A 12,968-nucleotide genomic window follows, 5' to 3' on the forward strand; every position below is an offset into this window, starting at 1 on the left:
TTATAGGAGTTTATTATCAGTACTAGCGACAGACTATTATGATCTCAAGTCTATCATCAATAAAACATCGTATCATCGAGATATATTAACATTGCCTTAATAGGAGAAGATTAACTTTTAGATGTCAAAAGTTATTAAAAGCAATACCTTCATATCATGTAAATTTATCTATTGTGAGTCGGGAATTAACACCAAGGATGAACATGGCTGCAATTTTAATTCAAATTACTCGATAATGATCAAATGGAATATTATATGGAAACATAAATACCGTTATGAAATTGACATTCTTTGAATCTATGGAAACATAAATACCGTTACGAAATTGACATTCTTTGAATCTATGGAAACATAAATACCGTTATGAAATTGACATCGTTTGAATCTATGGAATAAAAATACCGTTACGAAATTGACATTTTTTTAATCTGTGGAATAAATCTTTTTTTTTAAGTTAGTTTTATGTTTCTCCCCATAAGAAACACGAAAGGAAAGATTTCAGAATGGACTATTCATTTCAGATTGACACGGGGGATAGCAAGAAAAGTCATGTAAGTTTTTTTCCCTTTTTTTTTTTTTAACTAGAATTGATTTTTTATTCAGATTTAGGATTGATATTTGAATCCTGTATTATAAATCAACGGAGTATTAAAGTGTCAGGTATCTCAAATTAACAGAAAGTATAATCTGCATCATCTCTATTACAAATTAGACAAGAGTTGAGGATTATAGCTTGGTGTCATGTTTGTCTTTAGACGGGTTGCTGTCTGATAGACGAATATTCTACATCATAAAAATGTCTTAAATTCTACAGCCAAATATGAATATAAACTACAAATGGATGGTATATAAAGGATAACAAAAGGGGGGGGGTGCTAGCAGTAAAATAAACCTTAAAAATACAATCATAAGTATCGGGGCCCAAAACTTATACAAGTGTAGTATTTTTTTATGAAATTATTGGGGCAGCATGTAGCTTGCCAAATAATTTAAGGGGTAATACTATCCTCAAAATCAGATCCAATTTTAATAAGAATACCTTGATTTGCACAGTATTTTATCTATAAAGGAGACCATGGCTGTTGTGTAAAATAGAGAATAATGGACCAATAGTACACAAAATGGGCGCCCAAAAAATAAAGAAGAATATCCCCGAAAAATAATGATAAGAGAAAAATTGGCAAAAAAAAAAGAAAACAGAACACTACAAGGTGATAAAATGTAATATTCCTGGTCACGGGACAATAGATCGAACAAAAAACAAAACTAAAACGTTTAAGAAATAATGAGTGCAGCATTATAACTTTTTGAATGCAACTTTAGCTTGATTGATACCTTTCATTGAAAATAAGGTATCTTATCATGGCATATGTTCGATGTAAATAGTCTGAGATTGATTTCAGCGTAGGCCAATTTTAAAGTTTGTGTTTACCAAATTAGTTTCACGAATACTTTGTAATGAATTGTCAATTTCTGTTTGACAGTCTATTGACCTATAGTTCATCTCCAAATTACCAATTGTAAATCATTCTTATTGTCTACATGTCTCAGATGGCATTAAATAGACAATCCGGTATCAATAGATAATATAGCAACAACTGATAATAGCAGAAACTATTTACATTGGTAGGAAGGACCGTATTTATGAGTATTCTAATAAAATTGGTGTTTTTACATTCATTACCCACGAATGACCATGGTGACTTTGGTATTTTAAATTTATGCCTCAAAAAACGATAGTAGAGAGGCTTTAATTTTCTGGTCTGTGCATCCGTTCGTCCGGTCTGTCCCGCTTAAGCTTTAAGTTTTTGGTCGAGGTAGTTTTTGATGATGTTGAAGTCAAACTTTTGAAACATGTTCCCTATGATAATGATCTTTCTAATTTTAATGCCAAATAAAAGTTTGATCCCAATTTCACGGTCTACTGAACATATATTTTGATTATGTGAGTGAGGCATCCGTGTACAATGGACACATTCTTGCCGCTATGGTCTAAAGAAACAAGAGCATCGACATGATAGCAAACTTCCTGAACAAATTGTGAAAAAAATGTCTCTAAAAGGTAAAAACTCCTTAATGGGTCAATTGACAATATTGGTCATTTAACTTTTTTGTAGAACTTACTTTGCTGAACATAATTGGTGTTTACAGTTTATAACTATCTATAATAATATTCAAAATAATAACAAAAAACTGCAAATGTTGTTAAAACTACAAATGCAGTGGGATCTTGGCCAATTTAACAATGTTAGCCCATGTCAGATTTGCTGTAAGCACTTTAGTTATTGATATTAAGCCAAAACCTGCATTTCACCCCTATGTTATATTTTTAGCTATGGCGGCCATGTTTGTCAATGGATCAAAACTTCGGATACAATTTATAAACTAGATACCCTAAGGAACATTACATTAAAGTTTGAATGTTTTTGATCCATTTGTTTCTGAGGAGAAGATTTTTGAAATAGTTTACGACGACTGATGACGGACGACGACGGACGCCAAGTGATGGCATAAGCTCACATGGGGCACTTCGAGACCCTGTGAGCTAAAAATAGAAATAAAGGAACTATTAGAGCTCACCGTCAGGCCTTCACTTATAAGAAAACATATACAATGTACCTTATAGTCGGCTATTAAAGGTACCAACATGAAAAAATATGAAACAATTTTGAATTAGAAAACTTAAGTCATAATTTGGAGAAATACAATTCACAAAAACACAAATAAGACAGACATGAACCAACGACCACTGAACTACACAGTTTTATCCGACTTAGATAGAGAATCGGTATTTTAAATAAACATTTATTGTCTTACAGAAATTGGCTACGGTTGTGTCAACTTTAGAGTTCTTGTTCAACTTAAAGAACCAACTATCAATTAGCTCTTGATTTTCCCTGCATTTTTCTCTATTTATTTTCCTTCGACCCCCCCCCCCCCCCCCCCCCACCCTTTTCCCCTTCCCCTCTCCATTGGCTACGGTAATTTTATCTTGTACCGATTTAATATTTTGCAAACAACTAACTATCGTGGTGTAGATACTGGTTAAATTTGCCATGCATTCTAAGCACATTAATTTCCCTTTCCTTATAATAAAACCCTTTGACGTGCGAGTTGAATTACTTCTAAGACTGATATGATAGTTAACTATTAGCCGTTACATAACATGTTACATTATTTACAAAATTAATGATGCCAATTATAGAAAATCTATAAACAACTAGTTTGTCATTGATTCAATAGATAGTCATTGTAATGGAACCCTTACTTTAATTATCTCGTATTACACAAACATAACAAGAACGATTTTATGGTTTAAAACCATTACAAATAATGTTAATGTTGTCCTGTACTATCTCAATGACATGTACATGCATACCTAGATATCCTTTAATTGATTGGTTGCTTCTTGGTGCTTAGCGCCACTTTCAACACTCTATACTATATCATGGTGGCAAGCGTATTATTTTGGGAAAGTCTGAGAGCTGGGATAGAATGATTAACATCCGGGAGAATATATGCAAATCCATAATCAGTTTTAACTTAAAACATCGGAGTTGTGTTTCGGTCTCTCAACCTCAGTGTTGAAAAGATAAGGATACAGTTGATGAATTATTTGACCACTCGACCACTAATGCCCTTCCTACATGTATTATCGATAATTGCTGTAAAACGAATGGCGAATTCGTTAATATCACTCATCAAGGAGTTAAAAGAATCGCTGTGATATAGGATGAAGTTAGTGACAAACCACTAATGAATCAAGATATTTTCGCGAAGGGAACACATTAACTGCCTTAGAGGGGGCGTCTCTAGTCATGGCTCAGTGATTTCCTATATAATCAACCACATGGTTCACAAGGAATGGACGACACGAGCCACTGGGCCCTCGAAATCCGCCACTGACGGAATAATTATTCAAAATCGGGCAATGTAGATGTACATATGGCGCACAGATGTATTTTGACACCACATGGGTTGGTTGATATTTATATTATGTTTATCCGATAATTTCTTCCGTCCAGCAGTTAAATATGGCTGAAGTGGAGCGTCCACTCGGATTTCTAAATACGCAGATTGGGTGCATTTTAAAAATGTGTTTTCCCAAGAAGAGTTAGTGTCATTCTCTTTGAACCGAATCGAACGCACCTTTACACGCTATGTTCAAACTCCCATGAACTTCTTAGTTCACCATGGATATTTTGCCTTTTATGTTTGTTATAAAATCTCATAAAAAAGAGTATGAGGCAACTCGGATTTATGATCTTACAATTTGAATGTCAGTTATAATCCGCGTCAATGTCGAAGTAGTCGAACTAGTGAAAAAGCTCTTCATACCGCATAGCTGTCAAATAACGTGTTTTCTTCTCATGACGGAAGGACTAAAAAAAAACAGAACATGTAGCTTATCGTCAATTTATCATATTATTGAATTGTCCTTAATTACCTTTTTCTATTATAATTCACAGCCATGTAATGTTGTAATGTAACTTTGGTTAAGTCTAAAATATGGTTTTTAAGGCTTAAACATACTTAACTCATTGGTTTAATAAAGATTTATTTACGTACAAGAGATGAATATTAAAGATCTTATATGAAATGTGTCAAATTTTATATTGATTCGATGAAATATAATCTCTTATTATAATTCCAATGCTTGTACGGGATCGATCGATTAGGGTAATAGGTATATCATTCATATACCTTAATAAGATCATATTAAACTTCCAGACGATGACTTTTGCCTTTTGTCAAACCTGATATCATAAACACTTTAAAAGATAAATGATTAGTGTTCCTTTAGAATTAAGTTCAGATCAGTATAGTTTCGATCTGATGTTTTTTTTTCCCATATGCATTCCTTACTTTCATAAGATCTATGAGTTATATACGGTTGTTAATGTCTGTTTTATTTTGGTCTTTTGTGTAGAGCTTGTCTCATTGGCAATCATACCACATCTTCTTTTTTTATATTTTAGTACATGTCATTTCCATTGCCTTCATCTTCCTCGAAGTTCAGTACAGCGCAAAAGATAAGAAGCATAGAAAACAATTTACTTGATGAACAAACATTTTGTTTTTGCAGTAAACTTTTATTTTGACTCCAAAGGTAAAAGGTGACCAGCTGGGATATCAGGTCATTCGGACTTTTTTCCATTAGACAGTGAGGGATTGATCCTGTGTAATATTCTAAGGGCTGAGGATTGGGGCATGAATATTCATGTAATAATATTGGAGAATTCCCGAAGAAAAGGTGAAATGATTATTCGGTTTAACAAAATGCAGGAAATGCAAGAAATAGTTGAAAGTGAATATTGAATGTGCTACCCCATTGAAAAAATGAAATGGTCGAACTCTTATTAGTTTAAAATCCATTGTTAGTTGTAGTTTTTGTGACCGTAGTTTTGGGTTTGCTCAAAGTTTTGAAAATAACAAGGGTTAAAGAAAATATGAAAAATTCAAGCAAACCTAGCTGTAAGATCAAATGGAACATAAATTTATTCTTTTATCATATCCAATTCAGATTTAAGCGTGGTAGTATATAGTCTAAACTTTATTAATAAAAACAAAATCGAAATATAGTACTTTTAACTAAACCAAATCGAATATAAATTATTAACTGTATACCAAAGTTTTCATATTCATACTATCAGTTATCATCGGAGATTTAAACTCCAATACACTGAAACGACTGTATCATACGTGAATCATATACTTCATGTATTCTTTTCAACTCGATACAACAGTGAATATTTTGTATAACTGTCAATATAATTGAAGATTATAAGTTATTTCACATGAAATATTTTCTTTTACCTATCAACAATAAAATTGAAGAAAAAAACAGTCTCGATCTAGTCAATGATTATTCATCATGAAAATGGTAAATGGTTCGACATTAAAAGTAGAGACATACCTAACATGATATAAAAACATATACGTGAGACTATGTCAAAACACTATTATGATGAATCAAACATTGAAATATTGACGTTACTTGCACTAAATGGAAATAAGGATGTACTCTTCATAAGAAAATATGTGGTATTATTGCCAATTAGATAATTCGCCATAAGAGAACGAAATAAGTTCCGTATTTTTGTGATTTTTCTTTTAAGGTGAAATTAAACAAATTTAGAATTAAGAATTAATACTATAAGTCAGACGAGCTGTAGTTAAGAAACAAAAAAGTATTGATATGTTGTGGAGCTCTTTTTCGAGATATTTTATTTGTTTTCAAATGACTGGAAAAGTCTAATTCGGACCTTTAAACAGATATATCATGTTAAGGAGGGGTGTTTGCGAGAAATACCAGTCGATAGAATGTTAAATTTCACGAGCCGTAAGACTTTTTAAAACTTTGAATTGACAAGTGTTACACGAAGCGAATTCGGAAGGGCATGTTTGTATATCAGAACAAAAGTGCCGTTCTTACAGATTTAGTACAATTCGCCTAAATTGGTTTTAAATATTATTTTCTCAGTTTCTTTCAATACGAACGTAAACCTTCTTTACAATGTTATTCTATATTTTAAGAGACATAAACATCATCTTTCATAATACATTTAAATGCACGTACGTACCTTTAATGTAAAAACGACCGTCGTCTGACGATCTATACAGAGATAAACTTAACAATATAAATAGCGCACCACATTTTACACTCGGATTTCAAATCCTTGGTTTGGGCGTTCCTGCTTAAGGTTATTCCACAAAAGCGCTTCGAACGCATTGGAATTATTTAACGTGTTGTTTTCAATTTTTTACCATATAAAGTAGTTTCAAAATTTCTTGTTTATTGGCGCAAATTTTTGAAAAATTGTTCTCAATTTTTTACAACACTGGGTCGATACCTTTGCTCTGAGAGTATCACCAGCTCAGTAGTCAGAATTTTGGTAAACTTTTCTATAATTGTCCGTTTATAAATTTTGAAATTATTAAGAATCTAAGGTTTCAACTCCCTCAGACAAAGTTGACTTAAGATGAATTTGGCTAGCAATTTTAGGCATCTTTGTAATATACATGTATAGCTCTTCGACGGTTTCGGTACTCATACATGTACATTCTCGGATTTCAAATATTTGGCTTTGTGCATTCTTGATGAAGGTAAATCCAGGAAAAGCGCTTCGGACGCATCGGAATTATTAAACGTGTTGTTTTCAATTTTGTTTATCATAAATAGTAGTTTCATAATTTCTTGTTTATTGCTGCAAATTTGTGAAATTGTAATATACTTTAAGAATAAAATTGAAATTACTGCAGAGTTTAATAGAGACGACAATGAACATTTAAAAAAGAGACATAAAGTGAGTTTCAAATTGATCATTAGACATGAATTCAAATAAAGTACTGTTATAATAATACTTTATTCCAAAAGCAAGTACAGATTATAGGATATACATTCATTTTTTGACAAATTAATTATAATCAAAGACTAAGTCATGTTTGTTATTTGCATGTGAAAATAGACACACGAATTTTAAAAGTTTTCGCTTTGGTAACATTTTGTTGGTTGTTTTTTGCACAAAAAAATAGTTTTTCGAGAATTATTTTTTTTGGGGTAAAATCCTCATTTTCAAACCATTCAGTGTTGATGACTTCAGAAAGCTTGTCTTTAAACATTTTGATTTTTTTGTAACCTTAGATAACAATAAAATATACATTGTTTGAACTAGAAATCTTACCTGAAAGACATCAATGAGGGTGCATTTCTTGAGTTGCTGAGTATATTTAAACGACAGTACATTATATGCTTTAACGTTTATATACATTACCTATAATGCATATGAACACATTAAGCAGATTCTTTTCATTATGATATTCATGAATAGGTAAAATAACATAATACAAAATTCCATGAATACCCAATTCCCATTTTCTACTTAATTTAGAACTCATGTGAATCATTTCAAAATTTAAGGCATAAATGTGCAATCTGTTATTCCATCTGTAATAAGAATAACAATATTGTGCATTTATTTTTTAAATTATTAAAATGAACTGAGCCAAGGCTCCGTGTTGAAGGCCGTACTTTAACCTATAATGGTTTACTTTTTAAATTGTTACTTGGATGGAGAGTTGTCTCATTGGCACTCACACCACATCTTACTATGTCTATGCACATTTATACCCCTTTGGATTGAAGACATACTTGTATATGAACAATACAATACAAATAAATACACAATGCAAAAAAATAAAATTTATTAATATCTGGATTTTGTTTTTAATATTTATTTATTATTTCATTGAAGCCTATATTTTAACACACATGTAAAACCAGGATTAAAATTGTACACGACAGCCGCACATTTTGTCTATAAAGAATATTTTGATATTTCAAATATATTATTCAGTTTGGCTTGTAGACCGCATTTTGGGATATCAGTATTAAAATGTTAAAATATAGCTCCGTCGCATGTGACTATTTCAGTTATGCATATTGTTGATATTAATTGGAACACACTGTAAATAAAATTGAAAATGTAGATAGGGAAAATGTCAAAGAGACAACAACCCGACCAAAGAGAAGACAACAGCCAACTTGGATTACAAGTAGAGTTATTTTGGGCGACTCGTATTATGCAGAAAATGGCCCACAATTAAAACCACGCCTTAGTCTTTGTGGTTTGGTGACTTTTATCTTTTTAACAAGTTTGGCGATAGATTTGGTGTTTAATTTTTTCCTCCGACATTTTGTTTCAAAAAGAGCATTGGGGACAGAACATATATAATAACAAACAACTGCCTTTATTCTTTATTCTTTAAAGATTTCAAACAAATTGTGTTCTGTTTACATTTCAAATGTACAAATGCTAAAAGTCAAGTATGAATAAATATTTAAAGTGAATTTTTATTTTCTTTCCTGTCGTTGTGAACTACGCGAACTTTTGTACTCTTGACCATAGTTTATAATTATTGGCTCCAGATTAAAGCCTTTGTATAGAAAATGATTTTCGAAATTTTTTCGTTGTTATATATATTATAAGCCAATCAGGGTTTTAATTCAAAACAATAGCTTTAAGGTTGCTAAAAAAAAAATGTAAAGAAAATGATAAAAGATTTATCAATTCATGGCACAAAATCAACTACGTCCCCTCAAATAGCTGAACCCCATCTCAGATCAACAAGGACTGTATGAATACCATAAATCCTCTTCTTCATATCAAGTATATAGTGAGGCTTTGGCATTGATCGATTTATTGATTGTTTAGTTGCTTAACGTCCAGTGGCAAATATTTCATGCATATTCAGGACGATCTTTGACATTGAAGACCAGCTTTTAGCTTACTGCAAATTCAAAGTAGCTGAACATTTTGCCTCGGTTGGAGCAGAACTGAACTGTGTGGTAATATCATCAAATGATAATGTCTTTCGATAACATATCTTGCCGGTAAATTATTCAAAGAGTTCAGGCCAATTTTCACTTTTTGAAATTGTTGTTTTTTTATTTTATGTTTTTTTTTTGTTTTTTTTTTGTTCAGCTCAGTCACAGTTACGGAGAGTCAAAAGATACCAAAGGTAGAAAAAGGTCGAAACTAATTTAACAAACACCACTGCTTAAAATGAAATAAAGACAAAAAAAAGTACACAAAATACAACATAAAAATCTTATCAAAAACTAGGTGTGATCTCAGATGCTCCGGAAGGGTAAGCAGACCCTGCCCCACATTATACAACTATTCATGACGAATATTGAACAAGCAACAACATCATTTGAACTGAGATTTTTTTTAAATGTTCATAACTTTTATTTTATTCTTTTTAAATGGCTAATTATTTGATTTTCAGTGAAATCATATCTTATTCACTCGACGTGTTGAAATAATATACTTTCCTCTATTTTAACCCATCAAGTAAATTTGATATGATTTCGGTGAAAAGCAAAAAGTATAACTTTTATTGATTAAAGCAAAAACTATAGCAATTTGAAATTATCTCAGTTGAAATTTATTCAAATCGATGCATCGTCAATATTAATATTATCTCACTGAAACATTATTTAAAATATTTCAGTATCAAGTTCTCTATTGCCACAATAAAACAGGAATTCATCTTCTGTCATCAAAAGAAATGGTGTATCATTTGAATATTGAATGGAAAACATTGCTTATATTTCCTTTACTTATTACAGAGAATTGTTGATTTACAATACAGGATTCAACCAAAAAGAGTTAGGCCTGTTTATATTATTTAAAAGATACTTGTTTGGAATCATTTTTTTAATATTGTTATAAAAGTACCTATGGTATTTGGTGATGATAAATAAAGTTATCAAAAGCTATCAAATTACTGAGTGGATTAGAAAAAACACTCAAATGTGAAGCAATAATAGGTAAAATCTTTGAAAAAAAAACCCGAATCCGAATTGAGAATAAAAGAAGCGTTTTTTTGTAATTCTTTCAAAACTGTTGCAGCTAGTATTTGAACGTAATCGACTCGGGCAAAAATTGCACTGAGCTCAATGATTCGGATGGTGCAGTTAATTGTCTACATAAAACTGAAGGAAAAAATAAATCAAAATCAAGATGTCTAGGTATTAAAAAATAAAGAAAAATAAAGTTGACGTGCCTGAATATAAAGAAAAATTACACAACCTCAAAAGAAGGAAAGATTCGAAACTTAAAAATGAAATTTGTTACTTAACTTGGATATATATATATATATATAGACATCGTGTTTTGTACGAGTTGGTTGCGAGTTTGTGCTTGTAAAACAGTATAAACACATACCTTAACTTATGTGTATGCAACTCTTAAGAACACATCTTACTGCGCGCTATAACCGCGCCAGTGCGCTTTAAATACGGTTTATGCATTTGTTGTCAGGTCTATACAATATCATATATATATATATATATAGGGGAAACTTGTGCCTTCAATAAAGCAACCAAACTTAAATATAAGGTTCAATAAACAGTTTTATAATTTTTTCTGTACAATATGCAATCCGCTACATTGCTTTAATCTAAACAAGACTTAACAAAATGTTAATCCCTCGATCGACATGTCATTGTGAAATTTAGCAGTTATACAATTCATAAGAATAAAAGATTAAATCTGCGATATAATTGGTACAGTGTCTTTCTAGTGCATGAATCTTTTCAAAAGCTTAAAAAAATACTTTTACGTTTGTATTTGCTCCTCAGCTATGCAAATACTTTTGAAGAATCTCACTACTTAATGTCTCAATAGTCTGTCATTAGAAATTCAGAAAAATAAAAGGTTGCTGCTGTAAACGTTTATTTAATCCCTCTGTAAATGTTTGCAGCTGTCCTAAGTCAGGAATCGGATGTACAGTAATTGTCGTCTGGTTATGTGGTTCATTGGTGTTTCTTGTTTTTTATTTAGATTATACCGTTGGTTTTCCAGTTTGACTGATGGATGACACTAGGAATTTTTGGGACCCTTTATAGTTTGCTGTTCGCCGTTTGAACCAGTTTTAATGCTCCATGTTGTCTTGAAGGCCGTACCTTGACCTTTAATGGTTTACTTTTACAAGTTGTTATTTGGATGGAAAATTGTCTCATTGGCACTCATACCACATCTTCCTATTTTATCTGTCTAACATAAGAGCCACTCTGGTAGTATAAAGGAACTTCAATGTAATCCATCTGTGAGCTTTTTATTTTGACTTCTCGATTGGAAATATATTTGAATAAAAAAGAAGATTCAGTGTGGATGCCAATGAGACAAGAGACCAAATAACATAGAAATTAACAACTGTAGGTCACTGTAGTAAGGCCTTCAACACTTAGGATAAGTCCACACAGCATAGTCAAATTCATGTGTGCTTATAAGTGTTTCTGTGGATCAAATTTAGATTATAATTTAAACATTTGAAAAAAGGTGCTTGCCCTACAAAACCAAATATCAAATATATCCCTTGGTTTAGTGTATTACCATATCTGATATATAGCTTTTGTTTGTAAAGCTCTGAGTTTGTATATAGTTGTTTGCCTAACATAGCTTTCTGTCACTTGTCAATGAGTTCTAGGTTTGGTTTCTTAGAACCGATGCAGATGCATCCAGAATTCCACTTCTACATGTATGTTGGGATGTTACAAGTACACTTATGTTTCAGGGTAGGGTGAAGGTTGGTACCTATTAAAACGTTTCAAACCGCTGCATTGATTTGCACCTGTCCGAACCATATACTAGTATCTATATATTTGACTAAAACTATTCAATGCTGACATCGTATTACAAATTTTATAGATAAATCATATCACTATAATTAGGGTGGTACATGTACATAGAAAGAATGCTAACATTTGTACGCATTTGAACCATTTCATTTATTGTTCACTTATAAATGAAATTATAATAGATTGATAAAATAATGTTTAACTACTTTCATCATGTATTTGTTCATTTAAATGCCCTTCACCATTCAAATACAAATAAATTTGAATTTCATTGAATATGATCTAAATTGATTTTAAATGATTGAAAAGAATGATTAAAACATCTTTTGTCTAAACGGTCTTTAACAAGAAAAATTTCTAAAAGATATTGAGAAATTATTAGTAGGTATTTATTTAATAAAAGCAATTTCATCGTAAATAACAATGTGCTATTGTCAAGTGATTATAGATAAACCAATCAGATGTATTATTATCATGATGTTTATAAATATTATAATAGGGAATACAAAAAATTAAACTTCCACTCAATATTAATTTTAAAAAGATGGCATTTAAGGAAGAAAGGACAAGTGAAACGATTAGGAAAAAACACTTTTGAGCGTAGTAAACTTGATTTTGTATAGAAAAGAATGAAGAGTTAACAAAACAATTTTGCCGGAGCGAGTTGAAATCTTTATATAATTCTTATAACTTTATTCATTAACAGCAATTTTATAAAGGGTTGCTATAAATCATATCAGTACAGAACTACTTACTACTGAGCTGATGATACTCTAGATTTGTAGAATAAAGGAATTTTTTTATCTACAAATTTGTGAAT

At 31.2% G+C, this 12,968-nt stretch overlaps 1 protein-coding gene across 1 annotated transcript in view; it reads left to right on the forward strand.

Moving 5' to 3' along the window:
• The first annotated feature begins 262 nt into the window (after positions 1-262).
• Positions 263-12,968, forward strand: part of LOC134692781 (echinoderm microtubule-associated protein-like 2) — a 60,719-nt gene continuing 48,013 nt past the window's right edge. Inside the window, exon 1 of the mRNA XM_063553311.1 lies at positions 263-551. Within this exon, the coding sequence (XP_063409381.1) occupies positions 504-551 (48 nt within the window). The 5' untranslated portion in view covers positions 263-503. The remainder of the gene's footprint in view (positions 552-12,968) is intronic.

Source organism: Mytilus trossulus, chromosome 12 (assembly GCF_036588685.1).
Source record: "Mytilus trossulus isolate FHL-02 chromosome 12, PNRI_Mtr1.1.1.hap1, whole genome shotgun sequence".
Classification (NCBI taxonomy): domain Eukaryota; kingdom Metazoa; phylum Mollusca; class Bivalvia; order Mytilida; family Mytilidae; genus Mytilus; species Mytilus trossulus.